This window comes from Eumetopias jubatus, unplaced genomic scaffold (genome assembly GCF_037043125.1).
Source record: "Eumetopias jubatus isolate StellerSeaLion01/CBP00866 unplaced genomic scaffold, mEumJub1_p1.0 scaffold_12, whole genome shotgun sequence".
NCBI lineage: Eukaryota > Metazoa > Chordata > Mammalia > Carnivora > Otariidae > Eumetopias > Eumetopias jubatus.
The window spans coordinates 43614670-43634401 of NW_028274818.1; the positions used below are offsets into that span (position 1 = coordinate 43614670).

Here is a 19732-nt window from a genome sequence, read left to right on the forward strand (position 1 = left end):
AACTACTACATTATATTACCTTACCAGCAATAAGTGATGCCTGTGAATTTGTCCCAGAGCTTAGGGAAAAGCTAATTACTCTTCCAAGCCTCCTCAGGTTAAAGCAGTTCCCATCAGCTCTAACTCTGTACTTCTGGCACCTAGAAGGAGACCATTGCATAGAAGCCAGATACCACCTGTCAGGCTGCCTCAGACCTTGACTTAGAATCTTATGCTTAACCTGGGGCACATAATTGATCCTTGGGGAGGAGTAGTGAACCTCAAAGTAGCCAGAATTGTTTGTGCCTATGCATTTATGTGTATACATATCATATTTTTTAAAATTTCTGTAATTGAGGTAGATCTCACAATCGGTGTCTGTGTTTGATATGATAGTTGGGTTTTTGGCCTAAAAAAATAATACTGAAGGAATGAATGTTGCATTTAAAATCAGTGCTATCTTAGGCTTAAAAAATATGATAGGTCTATATTTTCCTGGGAAAGGACCCTTAGCTTTCTTTTCAAAATGTTCTTTGATTATCCTTCCCACTCCCAAAACTGGCTCTGAATCCTTTGCCTCATAGTGAAAGTTCCAACCCCAACTACTATGACCAATAAAATGTCCTTGCTCCTTTTTTTGTTGTTTGTTTTTTTGTTAATATCCTTGCTCTTAATGCTTACCTGTCTTACAGGAGATACATTGTTTAGAAACGTATGTTGTTTAGAAGAGGAGTCCTTCAGGGTGCCTGGGTGGCTCAGATGGTTAAGCCTCTGCCTCCAGCTCAGGTCATGATCATAGAGTCCTGGGATCGAGCCCTGTGTTGGGCTCCCTGCTCAGCGGGGAGTCTGCTTCTGCCTCTGCCTCTGCCTCTCCCCCTGCTTGTGCTCTCTCTAAATCAAATGAATAAATAAAAAAATCTTGGGGGAAACAAAAAAGAAGGGGAGTCTTGAGCTCTGCTTTGCCCTCCTTCCTTACTACCACTTTTTCCACTTTTAATCTAAAAAACAGTTCAATCATATAGGAAGAGATGCAGAATTCAGCAGATGAGCTGAAAACCTTTGTTCTCACTCAGAAGTTGTTCGCATGTCATGAGTAGAATAAAATCACTTCCTGCTCAAGTGAGAAGGTGTTTTTTTCACTAGCCATCTAATAAATATCAAAGCCAAGTTAATTTAGCCAAAAATGGCTTTTGTGTGTTCTGGACAAAATAGGCTTTTGTTATTATAGTCTTAAACTTTGTATAATTTGCTACTAGCTTGTGTCCTTTCCCAGATAATTTGGACATTTCCAGTGCCTTTATCTGTGAAATGTACAGGGTTCGATACAGAGGCTATAACAAATGTAAGCAGTGAGCTATAGGGTGAAATGAAATGTTATTTTACTTCTTTGCATTTGAAAACAGCTTTCACTTCTCTGTTGGTCCTCTTTTATTTATATTCCTTCATAAAGTGAGAGAATCATACTTCAGAGATAATACTTCAGAGAATTCCATCTCTTTTCTCTGGGTAGAATGTTCATAATAGGTGGTCACTTAACTTATTAGGCGGTCACTTATGCTTGAGAATTTCCATCCATGTGGGAATGTAGCTTGCGTTCTGATTTTGGACAAATGACTCTGAACTGTCAGTCATAATAAATCTTTGTCCTAGTGCTTGTCCCAAAATCAGTCTCTGATAACTTTTTCCTGTAATGTCTTTAAAAGTTTAAAAAATTCTGTGGGGTCCTAGTATGTTTCCTTTGTTTTATAAACATCTATAGTTCAGCCCGGAAGATAGGCTCTAAGACTCCGTTAACCACATTTGAATGCATTGACATCCTACCTGGAATATAAAAGGTGGACCTGAACGTACTGATTGGTCATTGTAGAATACAGTTTTTAATACTCTTAATATTTTTAGTGATAAAAAGTATTCCAGGGGCGGCACCCAGGCAGCTCAATTGGTTAAGCATCTGCCTTCGGCTCAGGTCATGATCCCAGGGTCCTGGGATCCAGCCAGTGCAACGGGCTCCCTGCTTAGTGGGGAGTCTGCTTCTCCCTCTCTCCCTCTGCCCTCCCACCTCTGCTTGTGCATGTCCCCCCCGCCCCAAATAAATAATATCTTTAAAAGAAAAAAAAAGTTAAAAATACATAGTATTCTGTTAAGGCGATCTGAGATAGCATTTGTTTCTTTAGCCATTTGAATGAATAGTCCTTGATACTGATTCCTGTGCATAGTCAAGGAAATGTGGCCCATAGTGCTTCTGAAGATGGTTGTTTTAGAACCACTTATGTTAATTGTAACCTCCATCATGGATGGCTTTCTTGAGTCACTTAAGAAAGTTGTGTTTGGGGGCCATATAGAGTTAAGAACTACAACAGGTACTGGTTAGGGAATATGCCATCTGCTGTCCATAGTCATTTTAGGAGGCTGTAAAATCTAAGGATCGTAGCCCTGAAAGTAGCCTCAAGGAGATCAAAGCAACCCCCAAGTACCCAATAGCATATGAATATACCTCCGAGGAGTCCAGTAACCTCATAGATTTGAAGTTCTTCTAGAAGTCAGCTATTTAGTAGGAGTATTGAAAACTTCAGGAAAGACAGAAAATAGAGCAAGGAGATAAGAGTGGTGTCAAGAATTTATCTATTTAGGACGCCTGGCTGGCTTAGTCGATTGAATGTCTGCCTTCAGCGTGGGTCATGATCCCAGGGTCCTGGGATTGAGCCTTGCATCAGGCTCCCTGCTCAGCAGGGGTTTTCTTCTCCCTCTACCTTTCCCCCCTGCTTGTGATCTTTCTCACTCTCTCTCACATACTTCTTGAAAGGTCCCAGAAAACACTATTTTGTACATTTAGTGGAATATCATTTTTACATTTCCTGATGTAAGTATATAGTCGAACTCTTCTTTTGAGGGCTAAATACAGAGCTTAGTTCTTCATGTAACACTTAACAGTTAGTGAGGTGCAGAGTACAGGTCAGTAGTGGTCAGTAAAAGCTAGCATAGCTCAGCAAGTTAAGGCACATAAACCAGAGTATAAGCTCGGGAAAACTCAACACCATGTGTTTCAAGAAGGCATCTTTTAATTCCTTACCTTTGTGGACAAGATAAATATAAACTAGGTGATTGTATACTTACCTATATTTGTCACTAGCCCCATGCCCTACGGGACTCTTAAATTAGGGATATAAAAATTAATAAATAATGTTTTGTATTGATTCAGAAAATAAATAGCTTTAGTGAAGTTACTGAGGTTTTGTTTTGGACTTTTTTTTTTTAAGATTGTTATTAGTCTCTGATTTCCTAGTCATGTCGTAACCTGGGATAACATCATATTGGTATTTAAATACGAAACTCAGTTTTCTTAAGCAAGGAACTGAAGTACAACCTGTCATCAAGAACTTTTTGACAAAATCAAATTTAAGGCAACTTAGAAGCATTCGGTCTTTATAAATCTGCATGTACTTCCATATTTAATACCTTCAGGACATAGTAATAGCCATAGTATCCACCAAGTAAGTACTGTTTTGTGTACTTACAAGAATATGGAATACTTTAGAAAATTGTATTTTCAGAAAAATTAAGGTCCAACACTTAAAACATTAACAACATTCCCTTCGGGTTTGGCATATTTATTGCTGGAAACAGTAATATACACTGTTTTCCTCGCTATATAAGCTCATCAAGAACAAGAGTGATTTCATTTAGTTTTCTGTCTCTAGTATTGTCTGTAGCACCTAATGCAAATATGCAATGAATAGTTACTTTACGAGTTAATGAAATGATTGAATGAAAGGTGGCCATAGTAAATATGGCAAAGAAGGAGCTTATTTACCCTCCTAATACTTATACAGCTCAGTTAAATAATTTTTTGAACATGTGCCTTCACTTTGGTAGGCAGTTATAAGAACTCCCGATGTGCTCTGTCCCCTTTCCTACTGGAAAATTACTCTGAATATTAAGAGTTTGGGCCAATGGTGAAAACATTTTATTTTCTGTAAAAACCTGAGAATTATTTTATATACAAAATGAAAAACAGCATTTTTAAGAGTCTGCCGTAGAATTAAGTGGTAATTTTTTTGTTCTGATTTATTCTAATAAATTTTGGAGCTTGCTAAGAAAGATTATTACTATTATTTGTGTTGATTGCTGAGCTGGTAGTGGGACAGATATGCTTCAGTAATTTAATAACCCTGATGAACAAGTGTAACTGTAATTTGGTAGCTTTGAATCACTTTTTTTTTTTTCCTTGTCTCAGCCCAGGAGAATAAGTGCAGTTTCTGTGGCTGAGCGAGTTGCCTATGAGAGAGGAGAAGAGCCTGGAAAAAGCTGTGGCTACAGTGTTCGATTTGAGTCTGTCCTTCCTCGCCCTCATGCCAGTATAATGTTTTGTACTGTTGGTCAGTAATGTGTTTTATTTTGGTCTTTGACTTGGAGTTTATATTGTGTTATTTATGAAGAAACTTGGTAACGGTGCAGAGTGGCTAAAAATAAGAAGTCAAGAAGCCAGTCTAAGAATTCTTGTTTCAGTAGAACTTGTGGCACTTTTTCTCTAAATGGAGAGCTAATGGTCTCCGCAGGTTACCGCTGGTTGTTGTAGCTTAGAGAAGATAAAATCTGCTTAGGTTACTATAGAGTTATGTCTTTTAATACTCTTCATTGAACAGATGTGTTTCAGAACACAGTTACCTTTTTACAGTTTAAATATACAGATTACTATTCTCTAAAATGATGCTGGGGTTATATTAACTGAAGCACAGTTGATTGTCTAGAAGTTTGTTTCTTTACACATTTTTATACCTCCCTACTTTAATCAACATAGAAACTCATCTCCAGTTGTTCTGCTCATTTCCTTTTCCAGGTGTGCTCCTAAGAAAATTAGAAGCAGGCATTCGAGGAATCAGTCATGTAATTGTAGATGAAATACACGAAAGAGACATAAATGTAAGTAACTTGAGAGTTAACAGTAACGTACTAATACTAATATTCTGAATAAAAAAGTCAAAAGTAGAATGTCTTCCTTTTTCCCACTTTTTACATCTTCTATCAAAATCAGGAGCTTCAGTCACTAAGATACTGGACACCTGTTTTTAGCAAGGCAAATCTTTTTTTGTTGTTAAGTGCATAGAATTCTGAAAGTCCTCTTGTTAAGTATCATTGCGGTGATCAGTAAGGTAGCATAATTCAACAGCTGAACTGTTTATGACTGAATCATTGATAGAATTTTAATTAGTTTTTCTTTGAACTGGAGATTTATCTGGGATAAATTTTGTAAGTTTTAAATTCAGTATAATTAGGAATGTCTCTTTGGATGTTTGTAGCTCTCATCTTTTCAGATATTAATGATAATCATGCCAAATTAGGAAGAAACTAAAATTTATTTCATAACTCTTCCCTTTTTTGGTGTTTGGCAAAATTTGTATACAATTACTATATAATTGTGTGATTTGAAGGTTGATAGCATAAAGCAATGATGTGTTTTTATGCCACTATGTTACATATCCAAACAAAGGTGTCAGTGAATAGGCAATACGTCATTCAAACTGTTACCAAGCTGCTGCTGTTCAAAACATTTATTGGAGCACCTTCTCTTTAGAAAATACTTGTATAGCTGTTGTTGCTAATCATCTTTACTTTGGCAAAACTTTGACTTTTATGGTTGAGCTAAAACGAGTAAGAAGGTTTGGTTTATTAGATAGCTTTTAAAATCTGAAATTTAACTTTTCAGTGGGATAAAATTTTTGCTGTTTTTGTCATTCAAAATCTCTTGAAAGCTAGTTCTTTTTCTGATTAACTTAATCAAAATGAAATGTTTCCATGTTATCTTCACTAGCATGGTAACATACCAGTGTTTTTAGAGTTTATCCCAAATCTTACTGGAAGCATCATGGATCATCATTACTATTTTCCTAAAAAAAAAAGTAAGTGTTTTGGTCAGCTTTTCTTCAAAGACTGTCAGGTCTATGCAAATGTACTGTTCACAGGGAACAATGAAAAAATGCCTTTGTAGAAACTTTTTATATTCTCTTTCAGATGAACCTTATCCTAAATTATTCAACCTAGAGACCAGTAATTATAAATAATAGGGAATAGGAAAATTTAACAGTGCGGCTGGATGAGAAGGTTAATTACAAAAGTCAGTTGTGTCTTATGTATTATAAACAAACAGCTAGAAAACAACTCAAAAGATAACAATCATTGCAGTAGTCAGAATGTCAAGTACTTCAGAATAAATCAACCCTATAGATATCACTTCTCCTCAAGTTGATCCAGTTTGAATGTAGTCCTAATCAAATTCCTATCAAGGTTTTTCATAGAATAGGCTGATTATGAATACTTACAGGGAAGATTTATGGCCAAAAATAACCAGGATTTCTGGGGAAGAGTAGAATGGATTGTCTTGGCTTTACAGATCTCAGGATGTAATTCAAAGCTATAATAATTGAGATTGTACATGGATTGACAGTTTGAGCACTGAATTATTCAGAATGTGGGAACAGATGGTGCGTTGAATGCAGTGTTGGTATAAGAGTAATGGCATGTCGGGTCTTCAGGACAGGGGAGTGGGTTCTTCAATAAATGGAGCTGGAAACAAATGGTTGTCATAAGGAAATGGTTGCAGTTGGATCCTTGCCTCCAGTCCAGATACAAGAATCGATTCCAGATAGATTAAGGACTTAAATGCCAAAGCAATTTTAAAAATCATAAATAAAAAAAGAAGTAAACATCTAGACAGTACTGTCCAAGTAGAAATACATATATATTTCCATATATACTCTCTCTATATATTGTATAGGTACCTGCATAGATGAGAGAGGAAAGGTATATGAAAGGAAGAAAAAATACAAGTAAACCTCTAGACAGCACTGTCCAGTAGATACATATATAGTATGGGTACCTGCATAGATGAGAGAGGAAAGGTATATGAAAAGGAATAATAAGATTCAGGATGGTTTTCTCTAGTTGAGGGAGGCCGTGATGGGCAAGAGGGCCACACACAGAAAAGTTTTTTGTCAGAGCTGTAGCTTTCGTGTTGTTTGGTAGGTAGATGGATACTTTACCTTATTAAGTTATAACTGTTTTGGCCATTATTTTGTTTGAACCAAATAAGACCTTTTCAACATTTTTAAGATTACTTTGCAGGTGGTTGGATAACTGAGTTTTGGTTTATCCTGGCTTTCCCTCTTCCCTAGTTAGAGTTTGTATGCCTACAAATATAAATTTCACTGGAAATTTTCAGATGAATTCTTTGCTCTCATTAATTTTTTTTCTCTTCCCTTCTTTTAGTCTACAACTATTCTTAAAAATACTACTGAATCCCACATTAACCCTTTATCTTTCACTTCTGCAAGCCATCAAAGAAACTGAATTTCAGTGATTTCTGCATAACACAAGAAATCTCTTGTGTGTCTCTTAATTAGCATGAACTTCTTAAGCAATTTTTTTTCATTTGTGTTTTAATAGACAGACTTCCTTTTGGTAGTGTTGCGTGATGTGGTTCAGGCTTATCCTGAAGTTCGCATTGTTCTCATGTCTGCTACTATTGACACCAGTATGTTCTGTGAATATTTCTTCAATTGTCCCATCATTGAAGTTTACGGAAGGACTTATCCAGTTCAAGGTAAATAGTTTGGAGGTGTGGTGGGAAGGGTGAACATCTTTTATGCGTTGGTGTTTGGATTTTCTTAATCTTGGAGATTGGAGTAATAGTTCAGAAGACATTTAAAATACAGGCCAAAGTAGAATATCAAATGCATCATAGCATTCTTGGGCTTTTACTCAAGCAGCAGTGAGTACAATCTGAGGAGCAAGAACAAGTTTCATTCATTGCTTTGAGGACTTGGCATATCCAGTAAATTTCCTGCCTTTTCCTTATAGCTAAACATAAGTTTCAGAATTATATTCTGTCAAGTGTAAATCAATATGGCCTATAGATTTTTATGGGAAATACTATTAAAAAGTTTAAGCAGCAAGAGTCAAATTACAAGAGAATCTGAGAACCAAAGCAGGCATGCGTTAAAATGATACTAAGGTGAGTGTGTCAAGATCAAGTATTTCTGATAGGTAAGAGGATTTCTGATTGGTAAGAGCTCGTTTACTTTCTTTTTTTTTTTTCTTTTCAGATTTATTAGAGCACGTAGGCCAGCTAGAGCAGGGGGAGGGGGAGAGGGGGAGGCAGACTCCCTGCTGAGTGCAGAGCCTGAGAAGCCTGAGGACAAGGGGCTTGATCTCCCCAGAGATCATGACTTGAACCGAAACCACAAGTATGATGTTTAACTGACTGAGCCACCCAGGCGCCCCACTCCTTTACTTTATTGAGAGTATTTTATCACCATTTTTTAGGATAGTTATCTAATAGCTTGGTTAAAAAAGTGAATTCTAGCACAAATTGAGGGCATGAAAATAAGCTAAAAAATTTGCTGTGTGGGTATGAGATGATAAATGGTTATGTCAGGGTACTATTTTTTTTTTTAAGATTTTATTTATTTATTTGACAGATAGAGAGGGAACACAAGCAGGGGGAGTAGGAGAGGGAGAAGCGGGCTTCCCACTGAGCAGGGAGCCCGATGCGGGGCTCCATCCCAGGACCCCGGGACCTGAGCCAAAGGCAGACGCTTAACGACTGAGCCACCGATGCACCCCGTCTGGGTACTATTTTTTAAAATTCAGAAGTAAGGGGAGCTCTACAATAAAAAGGCAGTGCAGTTGTATCTTGTGAGGGGACAGGTTGACAGTCATAAAACTGTTTACATGTATACTGAGATTGAAAAAATAAGTGGATGGCAGATGGGGGAGCCAGGTTTACTATTGGAGTGAGAGGCTATAGGTAAGTCAGAGGGAAGGCTTGAATGAACCATGTGGTGTATGATTACATGTGGAAACATCAGTAAGAAGTCATGTTCAAATACAAGTGAATAGATAGAGAAATAATTAAAATATGTATGGATACATGGGTGAGTGTGCTTGCATGTATTTCCTAGCTCTGTCTGCTGACCACAGTGATGGAGACAGGGACACAGCCAACCTGAAAGAGCTGGAGTAATTTGAACAAAAATAAATAAAGTAATACAATACTGGATTATAACCCTAAGGATAAAATAAATACCCATGAGTCCATATGGTAGTTGAATAAATAAATGGGTAATAAAGACACATCTCTCATATGGAATAATTCTAAAAAAATTATAGATATCTCCCTCTTACCTCAAAAAAGTGAGGCTTACCTCCCTGTCCTTTGAGTGTCCTGTGTTTAATGATCTGCTTCCACAGAGTAGAGGATGGAAAGGGAGAAACAACGATAACTTCACAGTAACTTGGAGTAACTTGACAAACACTACCTCAGGTGAATGAGTTTAACATCATCAGTGATGAGTCCTATCGGTTGTATGTACCCTTGGTATAATGTGAAGAGTAGCACTTTGGGGCTCTTAGCATAGAGAGGGGAATTGTTTATAGATTATGAGACATTTCTGGGCCAGCAGAGTATAATTGATCAGCAGATATCCCAGCTTTGCTGATGTCCTTCTTTAGAGTGGTAACTAAAGGGAACCCATTTTATGTGCACATCCTGATAGAGGAAAGATGGACTATAGTATATTACTGTGTTCACATTCTTTCCTTATCTAAATGCCATACCGTGGGAGGGTACAGCATAGTGCATGTACCCTGTACCCGTACCACACATGTTTGAGTATTGTAGATAGAGGGTACCCTGTCTGGCTTAGTGGGAACATGTAGGAGAGATACTTCACCCTCCTTCGGGGACCAAGAGATTGGAACACTGAGTTTGGAAAAAAGCTTATTTATTAGCACTGGAATTTCTTGCTAATTATGAAGAATCGGGGTATTAAGGTCATTTTCAGTTATGAATTAGAAAATGAGTTTTGAAGACTGCTGCTTTCTGAAAGTTGGCGGTACTCACCTGACTGGGTTGTCTTGGCAGAATATTTTTTGGAAGACTGTATTCAGATGACCCACTTTATTCCTCCACCAAAGGACAAGAAGAAGAAGGAGAAGGAAGATGATGGTGGTGAGGATGATGACGTGAGTGAATCTGCATGGAAAATTTTTCATTAGGGACAAATTTTGTTACTGTAGTGAAGAGATGATTTTAGTAAAAGCATATAAGGAATTAGCATTATAGAAAACTTTTTTAAAAAGTGACTATAAAGTCTATTTTTAAATTAACTGATGTATTTTACTCCAAAGGATTCCATGTTCAGTGACAAGCTCTTCTCATACTATAAGTTAAGTCATTTCTGGATAAAGGTCAAAAGAAAAAGGAGGAAAGAGTAAGACGTTTAAAGGCCACATGTGGTTAGAAATGACTCCTGTTGTCAAGGGGTCACAGTATCTGGCAAGCTGGTAGAAAAGCAAAAGTCTTGTGCCCCATCCCAGATCTACTAAATCAGAATGTACATGTTAAAATCTCCACATGGTCCATATGTACAATAAAGTTTTCAAAGCAGCAACTACCCTCCTAGATTAGAGAGCCTGTGTGGTGATGACATTATCAGGTGGGTATTAAACCAGGGAGTTAGTTATGAGGAATTTCCTAAGAAGGAAGAGGAAAGAAAAATGACACTTATTTTGAGATTTGGACTAACGATAGTACAGAAATGCATCTTTTATCTGGAATTTTGAACAGAATAAACATTGTAAGACAGCAATGCAGAATTGATAGGAAATAAGCTGGAATATTTTTAATTAAAAGAGAGGATATAAATGAATAGCAAATTAGAAAGTTTATCAGGCAGAAAAAAGACCAATTGTAACAAGTTTCTCACTACTAAAGGCTTGGTTTAGCACTGATTCTAAGGCAGACTTTTTAGAAAATACCACATTATTTTAGAAATAGATGATCAAATGAGCTGCCAGCAGGATACTCATTTAAGAATTAAAGGACTTCATATTTGGTATGAGATGAGCCTGGGAATAACACAGGGAGGTGTTGTGTATAGGTAAAGTAATCATATGGTAATTGATACACAGACAGGATCATAGTAGCAGTTCATTTATCAGTAAGGAGAATATTTTTGAGAGACCAATGGAGTAAAGTCTTAATAAAGAAATACATTGGTAGAAGGAACCATTAGAAGTTTCAGAGTCAAATTTAAGAGTTTGTGCTTGAATTATAGACATTGCCTATGGGAAGTATTGGTCATGAGAAAAATACAGTATCTCAATAAGTCGTAGGTTCTGCATTTTTGGAAATTAAATTTCTTCTGTATGCCAGGTAAGACTAATAAGCTAGAATTAATAAGGACAGGTGTTACTTCAATGTTAAGAACAAATCTAAGAGACATCTCGTGAGCTGTAGTAATTAAGACAATTCAAAATATGTCTCCCTATTTTTTGCAGGCAAATTGCAACCTGATCTGTGGTGATGAATATGGTCCAGAAACAAAGATGAGCATGGCTCAGTTGAATGAAAAGGAAACCCCTTTTGAACTCATCGAAGCTCTACTCAAGTACATTGAGACCCTTAATGTTCCTGGGGCCGTGCTGGTTTTTCTGCCTGGCTGGAATTTGATTTATACTATGCAGAAGCATTTGGAGATGAATCCACATTTTGGTATGAGTCTTTGAATTCTCACATATTTGACAGTGAAAAATGAATATTTTTGTTTATGCCCTAGCCAGCATGTGAAAACAAAATGTAGTGTTGTGTCAGTATTTGGATAAAAATATACATAATGTTGAGCAGTTTTAAAATAGACTATTATTTTTAGACCTTAACCTCTCCTTAATTGTTATAGGAAGCCATAGGTATCAGATTTTACCTCTGCATTCTCAGATTCCTCGAGAGGAGCAGCGCAAAGTATTTGATCCAGTACCAGCTGGAGTAACCAAGGTAAATAACATTTACACTTATGGGTTGGAGGTTACGTAGATATTAAACAGATATTACAGGCCTTCATAGAGCTACCGCAAAAAACTTGTAATCCAACTAAATTGAGGAGGGAAAGAGAAGGGGTCTTCTCTTCCTGAGCTTAGTAAGTTTTTCATTAGTTGGGCAGTGGGTGAATGATTTTTTTAAGGCTCCTGGAATTCTCTTGCCACTTGTTACATAAGCAAATCCTTTTAAGTGCATAATAGGAAAATATTTTCTGAAGTATAATTTTTCTTAATATTTCTTCACAGGTTATTTTGTCCACAAATATTGCTGAGACTAGCATTACCATAAATGATGTTGTTTATGTCATTGACTCTTGCAAGTAAGTTTCCAAGGAACCTATTTGCCTAGAATAAACCTTAAGAATGTTCTATGTAGTAGTTAGTATCAGTTAACAGAATCAGAATCACCCTTTTTTTTTTTGAAGTCCTGTGTTCTTGTACTGTCTGAATTATTGTGTACTGTATACTTGGTTACAGGCTAATTAATAATTCTTGGTGTTGATTTATCACAAATCATTTATCATGGTAGAAAGTGACAAAGCTTGACACAGTAACTGCTAAGCTTCCCACTGCTCGTCTGCTGATACTTGCTCATTTCTCATTGGTTGTTTCCATTGATCACATCTATACAGTAGCATACTGCTTAGTGTATAAAGATGACCAGTATTTATCTTATGACAAATATCCTACCTGTGGGACATTCACTTACGAATTAAAAGAATTTATATTTGGTATGCAGTGAGCCTGGGAAATACACAGCGAGGCATTGTGTACAGATAAAGTACACAATTATATGGTAACTGATACACAGGACAAAAAAAGTCAAAACTTTGTTATATCTGGCTAGCTTGTGCCTCACGTCTTCTCTACATAGTCCCTCAGCCTCCCCGGCAATTGAGAAAGATCTGCCAGTGCCCACTGTAGAGAATGGTGACTAGCACGCAGCTCCCTTGGGCCAGCTCCAGTCATTTAGTGCCAGCTGCCTGTGTGGAGCGTTGAAGGGTTCTGAGGTTGCCTTAGGGGTTCAGCAGGACTGCGTGGGCACTGCTTGGTGAGGTCATCAACTTTTAGATCATAGATAGCCTGGAAGTTACACTAAACTTTGGGACAGACTTGGCTTGAATAATTACTGTTTACTCTCATGTATGTGCCAAATCCTGTTTGAATGCTTTCCATTCATTAATTCACTTAATGTTTATAAATAAAAACCCTGTGAGGTCGGTTAAGAGTATTAATAGCCATTTTCAGATGAGGAAAATGGGGCACAGAAGGGTTAGTAACTTGGCCAAGACCATCCAGCTGATAAGTGGCACAGACGTGCTGTTAGAAGGTTGATGACTCAGAAGGTGCAGTCAAATTCTTCCTGGTGCTGCACACAGGCTTCATGTCAGCATAGCTACCTGGAAAGCATCCATCCCTTAGTGGAAATATGATAGTTATGTATTGGTGGTACATGTGAGTCTAAGAATTAGCCACTGTTTCCTATTTAGGCAGAAAGTGAAGCTGTTCACTGCTCACAACAATATGACCAACTATGCTACAGTTTGGGCATCTAAAACAAACCTTGAGCAGCGGAAAGGACGAGCTGGCCGTGTGCGGCCTGGATTCTGCTTTCACCTGTGTAGCCGAGCTCGTTTTGAGAGGTAAGACCAATTCTTGAATAAAGACTACAGATTGGTTTTTTTACCCCTTCATACAATACACCACCTCCCGTCCCTACCCTGCTGTGAACTTACTGAACTCAGAGTATGTAAATGCCTCCAGTTACCTATATTGGAGGATAGATACTTGGCTTAACAAGATTGTGGCAAGAATGAAATTGTCAGTGATGGCATGTTTGCTGATTTTCTCATTACTACTAATCTTTTAAACGGACGCTATATGGACATTATTTTAGTTCCACATAGGTCACTTTAGGATTACTGATATTTATGGAATGGTTAACTTCTTGAAAGATACATTTAAAAAATACTTCCATATTTACAGATTTTTTCCCCCTAATGTTAGCACATCACTGTACCTCAGAATCCTCCTCATATGCCTGAGAAATAGAGGGCATTATTTGGATAAGGAAAGTAAAGCTCAAGGCTCTTAGCTGACTTCTACAGGACTAAAATCCAAGTCTCTTAATACCTTGTCCAATTCCATTTATACTATAAGCCTGTTGGGGAATGTTTGTGGTTGGGACTTGTTTAAAAAAAGTCCTTATTATCTCTCTTACAGATTTCAGATGCATGGTTATATATATGTGTTTCTGGATATCCATGTGTGTGCATTAGCTTTAACCAATTGACCATAAGATAGAGTTAGGGTTTTTGTACACATGTGTATTTATCACAATAAAGTATTGTGGGACACACTTAATTTAGGTGACCAGATGTATATAATGCCCTGAAGAAAAACCAAGGAAACTTTTATTTGGTTTTGTGCTGGTAACTTACGGCTCCCTGGTAATTGTAAATGTGGATTTATTTGAGCATCAGAAGTTAGCTTAGGATACTGGCTGCAAAATTTGGAAGGTACCTACTTTCTAAAGGTTAGATTGTCCCTGGAAGAAACAAGTATTGTACTCTGACATCTTAGAGTGAAAACCACTACTAATTAGTAATGGCATGAATAGACCTATAATAAAGGATTTTTGTTCTTCTCTTTATAGGGTGGGGAACAGATAATGCTATCTGCATTTATGTAAACCTTAAGCTGACCAGTCTTGCCAGCAGTGTTGGAATCATCTGTAAATGGTTCCCTTGAATCTTCATCATGAATAGTGTATAGCCAATAAGTCTGAATTAGAAATTTAGAGACCTGGGGGTCCCTGCCTGGGTAGCTCAGTCGGTTAAGCATCTGACTCGATCTCAGCTCAGGTCTCGATCTCGAGAGTTGTGATTTCGAGCCCTACACTGGGGCTCCATGCTGGGCATAGAGCCTACTAAAAAAAAAAATAGATTTTAATACCATTTGTACCTATTTGTGGAATTTAATGCCATTTGTACCTATTCCATGACATAACCTAAATATTTACACTCTTTAGGCCTCTGTTTCCCCATTTTGTAAAATAAGATTAAGTTACTTAACTTTCTGTGCTCCTTCAGTTGAAAATGGAAGATAGTATAATACCTAACCCACAGGATTTGTTTGAGAGCTAAATGAGTTAATAATGTTAAATACTGAGAACAATGCTTGGCATATGGTAAGCTCTCAGTAAATGTTAGCTATTATCATTGTTAATATTAATTTGTAATAGTAACTTCTATTAAAATTTTTAAGGGTTAGATGATCTGTAAAATCCTTGCTGGTAGCACTAAATTTTATGAACCAGGAAGGGAAGGTGATTGTGGGGATATGTTAGTATTAGCCCAAATCTCCACAGAAAGTCTTACTACCACTGGGGGGTTGGGGGCAGATGGAGGGAGGTGTTTGTTTTTGAATATAGTTGACAATTGATGTTATGTTAGTTTCAGGTGTTCAGAATAGTGATTCAACCACTTTATACATTATGCTATGCTCCCCACCAGTGTAGCTACTATCTGCCACCATACAGCACTTTTACAGTACCATTGACTGTATTCTCCGTGCTATACCTTTCACCCTTATGACTTATTCATTCCATAGCTGGAAGCCTGTATCTCCCCCTTCCCTTCACCCATTTTTGCCTGTCCCCTCACCCCGTCCCCTCTGCTCTGTCTAGCCACTGCTTTTAACCCATGTTTGTCAACCAGTGAGACCTGAAGAAGTCATAGGTATGGGTAATAACATTAAGGATTTGTGATAATTTTTCATCCTCCTTCACTCCTCATATGAAAATACCATCAAGCTATAATTGTAAAGTCGTAAACCACTGCTCAGGCAGTTAAGAGGGTCTTGTCCAGAGTCTTTGTTGTAAATACAAAACATTCTTTGATAATTGTAAAAGGATGAGGGAGGGATAGCTCTATAAACCTGATTATCTCTCTGCAAATATTTTATTAAACAGCAGATGTGTATATATTAGAGTGGATGGTTATTTTATGCTTTTCTTCCCTTAGACTCGAAACCCACATGACACCTGAGATGTTCCGAACACCATTACATGAAATTGCTTTGAGCATAAAACTTCTGCGTCTGGGAGGAATTGGACAGTTCCTCGCCAAGGCAATTGAACCTCCACCTTTGGATGCTGTGATTGAAGCAGAGCACACTCTTAGAGGTACCTACAAATACAGACCTACCTAACAACATGTTAATTATTGTCTTGTTTTGGCAGCTAACATGTAACAGATGAATCAAGATACACTCAGCAGGCTGGTGAGTGGTAAAACTTCCAGTGTTGCCTTACATATTTAGTGTGGTCAGTTTCATAAAATGAGGTAAGAAAGGGGTAACGTGAGTCTTCTTTTGGTAAAAACTGTCATTTCTTAACCAATATTTTATAATCAGAACATGCATTACTCACGATACAGGCTTTTATGTTTATCTGTTAAAACATCTGATTGTGTTTTCTAATCATGTCATAGAAGTGGTATAGTATTGTGGGGAAAAACTAAAGGTGTTTGGCCATGGGAATCAGATTTTGAATTTTGAATCTAGTACTCATCTGCTATATGAACTTTAGACTTTCACTCTCCAGATTTCATTCCTCTCTCAAAATTATCAGTAAATGATATTAGACTTGTTAGGGCATGTGTACTTATGCTGTTACTTTAGTTTTTGTATGTATAGAGTTTGCATGGACTATATTCAGTTTACAATCTACAGGGCCTAATTCTAGTACCACCTTCTTATCGGTGTTCCAGAATTTGGTTTTGATGTGTTTTTGAGTGAGGAGAATTGTTGACTATGGGCATGGTGCTGGCAGTTGGCTTGACAAATAATGAAAACTCAACCTGTAAAGAAATGCTTTGTCTTTGCCTCAGTTAAAGGGGTTTTCGTTACTATTTCCGCTGTTTTACTATTTCTGCTCACAAAGAACTATCTCCCCGCAGAACTTGATGCATTAGATGCTAATGATGAGTTGACTCCTCTGGGACGAATCCTGGCTAAACTCCCCATTGAGCCTCGTTTTGGCAAAATGATGATAATGGGATGTATTTTCTAGTAAGTATTTTTTTGTATTATTGCTGATACTTAAATGGTAGAACAATTTCAGAATCTTATTCCCCTCCCCATAAAAACAGGATAGGCTCAGAAGAAAAAATTGAATTCTTAGGTATAGAAGTGGCATACTTCAGATACTAAGAAAAGAATGAAAGAGAAGAATGCATGGTCCCAGTAAATGGACACCTGGGCCCAGCTTGTTGGGGGAAAGAGCACAAGTTTCTCAAAAGAATTGCAGTTCGTCTCAGGAGCATAAGTAGTTGTCTTTGAAAGAAAAATAGGACTAGGAAAACAGGTATATTTTATCAGGAAATTTTGAAGATTAAGAGATTTGAGAAGATGGGGAAGAGAATAAGGAAAAATATAATACTTGGTCATAATTTATGGTAAATAGGCATCCATTAATTATCAGAGCTCCTTATTTTTTCCCTTTATGCTTCTGGAGAGAGCAGCTGTAAAAGTTCTTTGTTAAGCCAGTCTCAGTGCTAATAAAGTGGTATCATAGCCAGTAAAGACTCTGACCCACAGTGACAGTTCTGCTCGTGAACTGCTGGAACAAGAGTGTGACAAGACTGAATTTTCCTGTCTGTTTCAGTGTGGGAGATGCTGTCTGTACCATCTCTGCTGCCACCTGCTTTCCAGAGCCGTTCATTAGTGAAGGAAAGAGACTGGGTTATATTCATCGAAATTTTGCTGGAAACAGATTTTCTGATCATGTGGCCCTTTTATCAGTCTTCCAAGCTTGGGATGATGCTAGGTATGGATTTGAAAGAGGGAAAGTTGTAAGATGTGAGAACTGTCTCTGGTTGCTAATGTATTGGGGCTTTGAGAAATGACTCTTAATCTATTTTAGAATGGGTGGAGAAGAAGCCGAGATACGTTTTTGTGAGCACAAAAGACTCAATATGGCTACACTAAGAATGACCTGGGAAGCCAAAGTTCAGCTCAAGGAGATTCTGATTAATTCTGGATTTCCAGAAGGTAAGACTCTCTAAAGATCTATCTGAAGTGACATTTATGCAGCATGTGCACATTGACAGTGCAGTATATTTTAGCTTCAGACTTTAGACTCTGTGCTTTTTCTGTGTTCCTAGCTATTTCTTCATTCTTTGAACTATAATGATAATCAGTTTTTCACATTTATTCCGTCTTTTAAAAAAGGAAGCAAAAGGTTGTGATGCTCAAATTATAACATACTACACAGATGATTAATAGATGTTTTAAGAATTGTGCTACTTTGAGAGGTTTTTTTTTGTTGTTTTTTTTAATCTCTTTTATCTTAGGAAGAACAGAGGTTTAGCTTTTAGCAGTTGTAGTACAGAATAAGCAGTTTGTTGAATAACCTCAAATAGTGGTTTGTGAAGTGATTGGTCATTCTGCCCATGTTCATGTTTAGACATGAAATTTACCACGTTAAATTTTAAGTTCCTTTAAGTAAGGTTTTAGTGTGCTGGCAGGTAAGAGGGCTTGGGTAATGTGATGGATTTATTAGTTGAGCTCTTGAACTTTTGTTCTCCAACTAGATTAAAATTCCTAAAATTGGGTATTGAAGCACATAACCAGAAATAGCTGTGTAGTTGAGAGTATAGTTGGGCAAGATGGCAAATTTTAAAAGGATATGATCTAAATAACTTATAGACAAAAGGTTTTCCTCTGTTGTAAACTGATTTGTTTGTAATTTTTTATAATCAAGGAAAGAGGAAGGGCATATTTTGTATGATAGAATCCTCACAATAATCCTGAGATATAGGTATTGTTACCCTGTTTTATAGAAGAGGAAGCTAGCACAGAGGTTTAAATTACTTGTCCAGATTCATTCAGTTAGGAGGTGAGAAGATTTAGAACTCAGGTTTTTCCAGCACAGAATATATCCATGCTCATAGTGGTCACTGTCATACTTCCCAAACCATGATGAAGTACTCCTAAAGCATAGTCTGGGTGAAAATACCAGCCCTCGTTCCAGTGGGCTTCCCTTGGATTGTCACTCCATCTAGAAAGAACAGCTATTTAGGAACAGCATATGGAATACTTGGTTCACCTATTGGTCTAGCTCACTTGGTGAATAGATGATTAATCCGGGGGTGGGGGGAGGTGGCTTTTTGTCTTTAAGTAATCACTCCAAGCTTGGGTTGTGGTTGAGTCTATAAGAGAATGCAAGTATTTTAGTTTTCTTGTTGTAGAGACTCAGCAGAATTTTTCCTTGAACTTCATGGGGGTGTAAGAGTTCTGAGAAGACAGGAAATTAGGTTATCTGAAAAAAGAGGTGGGAAGGAGTCAGTTCTCGTAATTCTCTTAACGAATTTACATGCAATATGAGAATTAACCATATATCTGATATTTTTACCCCTTTCCTCTTACAGATTGCTTGTTAACACAGGTGTTTACTAACACTGGACCAGATAATAATTTGGATGTTGTTATCTCTCTCCTGGCTTTTGGTGTGTACCCTAATGTGTGCTATCATAAGGAAAAAAGAAAGATTCTCACCACTGAAGGGCGTAATGCCCTTATCCACAAGTCGTCTGTTAATTGTCCTTTTAGCAGCCAAGACATGAAATACCCATCTCCCTTCTTTGTATTTGGTGAAAAGGTAAGAAAAGATTAGTTAGGAAAAATTTACGTTGAGGGGCACCTGCATGGGCTCAGTATGTTAAGTGTCTGACTCTTGATTTCGGTTCAGGTCATGATCTCGGCCCTGTGTCAGGCTCTGTGCTGAGCAAGGAGCGTGCTTGAGATTTTCGCCCTTTCCCTCTGTGTGCCCCCCCCCCCCCCCCCCCCGCGCAAAAGAAAAATTTACGTTGAAAGT

General features: G+C 37.5%; 1 protein-coding gene across 2 annotated transcripts in view; it reads left to right on the top strand.

Moving 5' to 3' along the window:
* The window catches only part of DHX9 (DExH-box helicase 9), a 56850-nt gene that overhangs the window by 32439 nt on the left and 4679 nt on the right, over window positions 1-19732 (top strand). For both annotated transcript variants that reach the window (XM_028121519.2, XM_028121520.2), the window contains 13 exons: window positions 4214-4355; window positions 4817-4899; window positions 7420-7576; window positions 9899-9999; window positions 11317-11530; window positions 11715-11809; window positions 12100-12173; window positions 13344-13496; window positions 15879-16039; window positions 16815-16926; window positions 17522-17683; window positions 17780-17907; window positions 19287-19516. In XM_028121519.2, coding sequence (XP_027977320.1) covers window positions 4214-4355; window positions 4817-4899; window positions 7420-7576; window positions 9899-9999; window positions 11317-11530; window positions 11715-11809; window positions 12100-12173; window positions 13344-13496; window positions 15879-16039; window positions 16815-16926; window positions 17522-17683; window positions 17780-17907; window positions 19287-19516 — 1812 coding nt within the window. The remainder of the gene's footprint in view (window positions 1-4213; window positions 4356-4816; window positions 4900-7419; window positions 7577-9898; window positions 10000-11316; window positions 11531-11714; window positions 11810-12099; window positions 12174-13343; window positions 13497-15878; window positions 16040-16814; window positions 16927-17521; window positions 17684-17779; window positions 17908-19286; window positions 19517-19732) is intronic.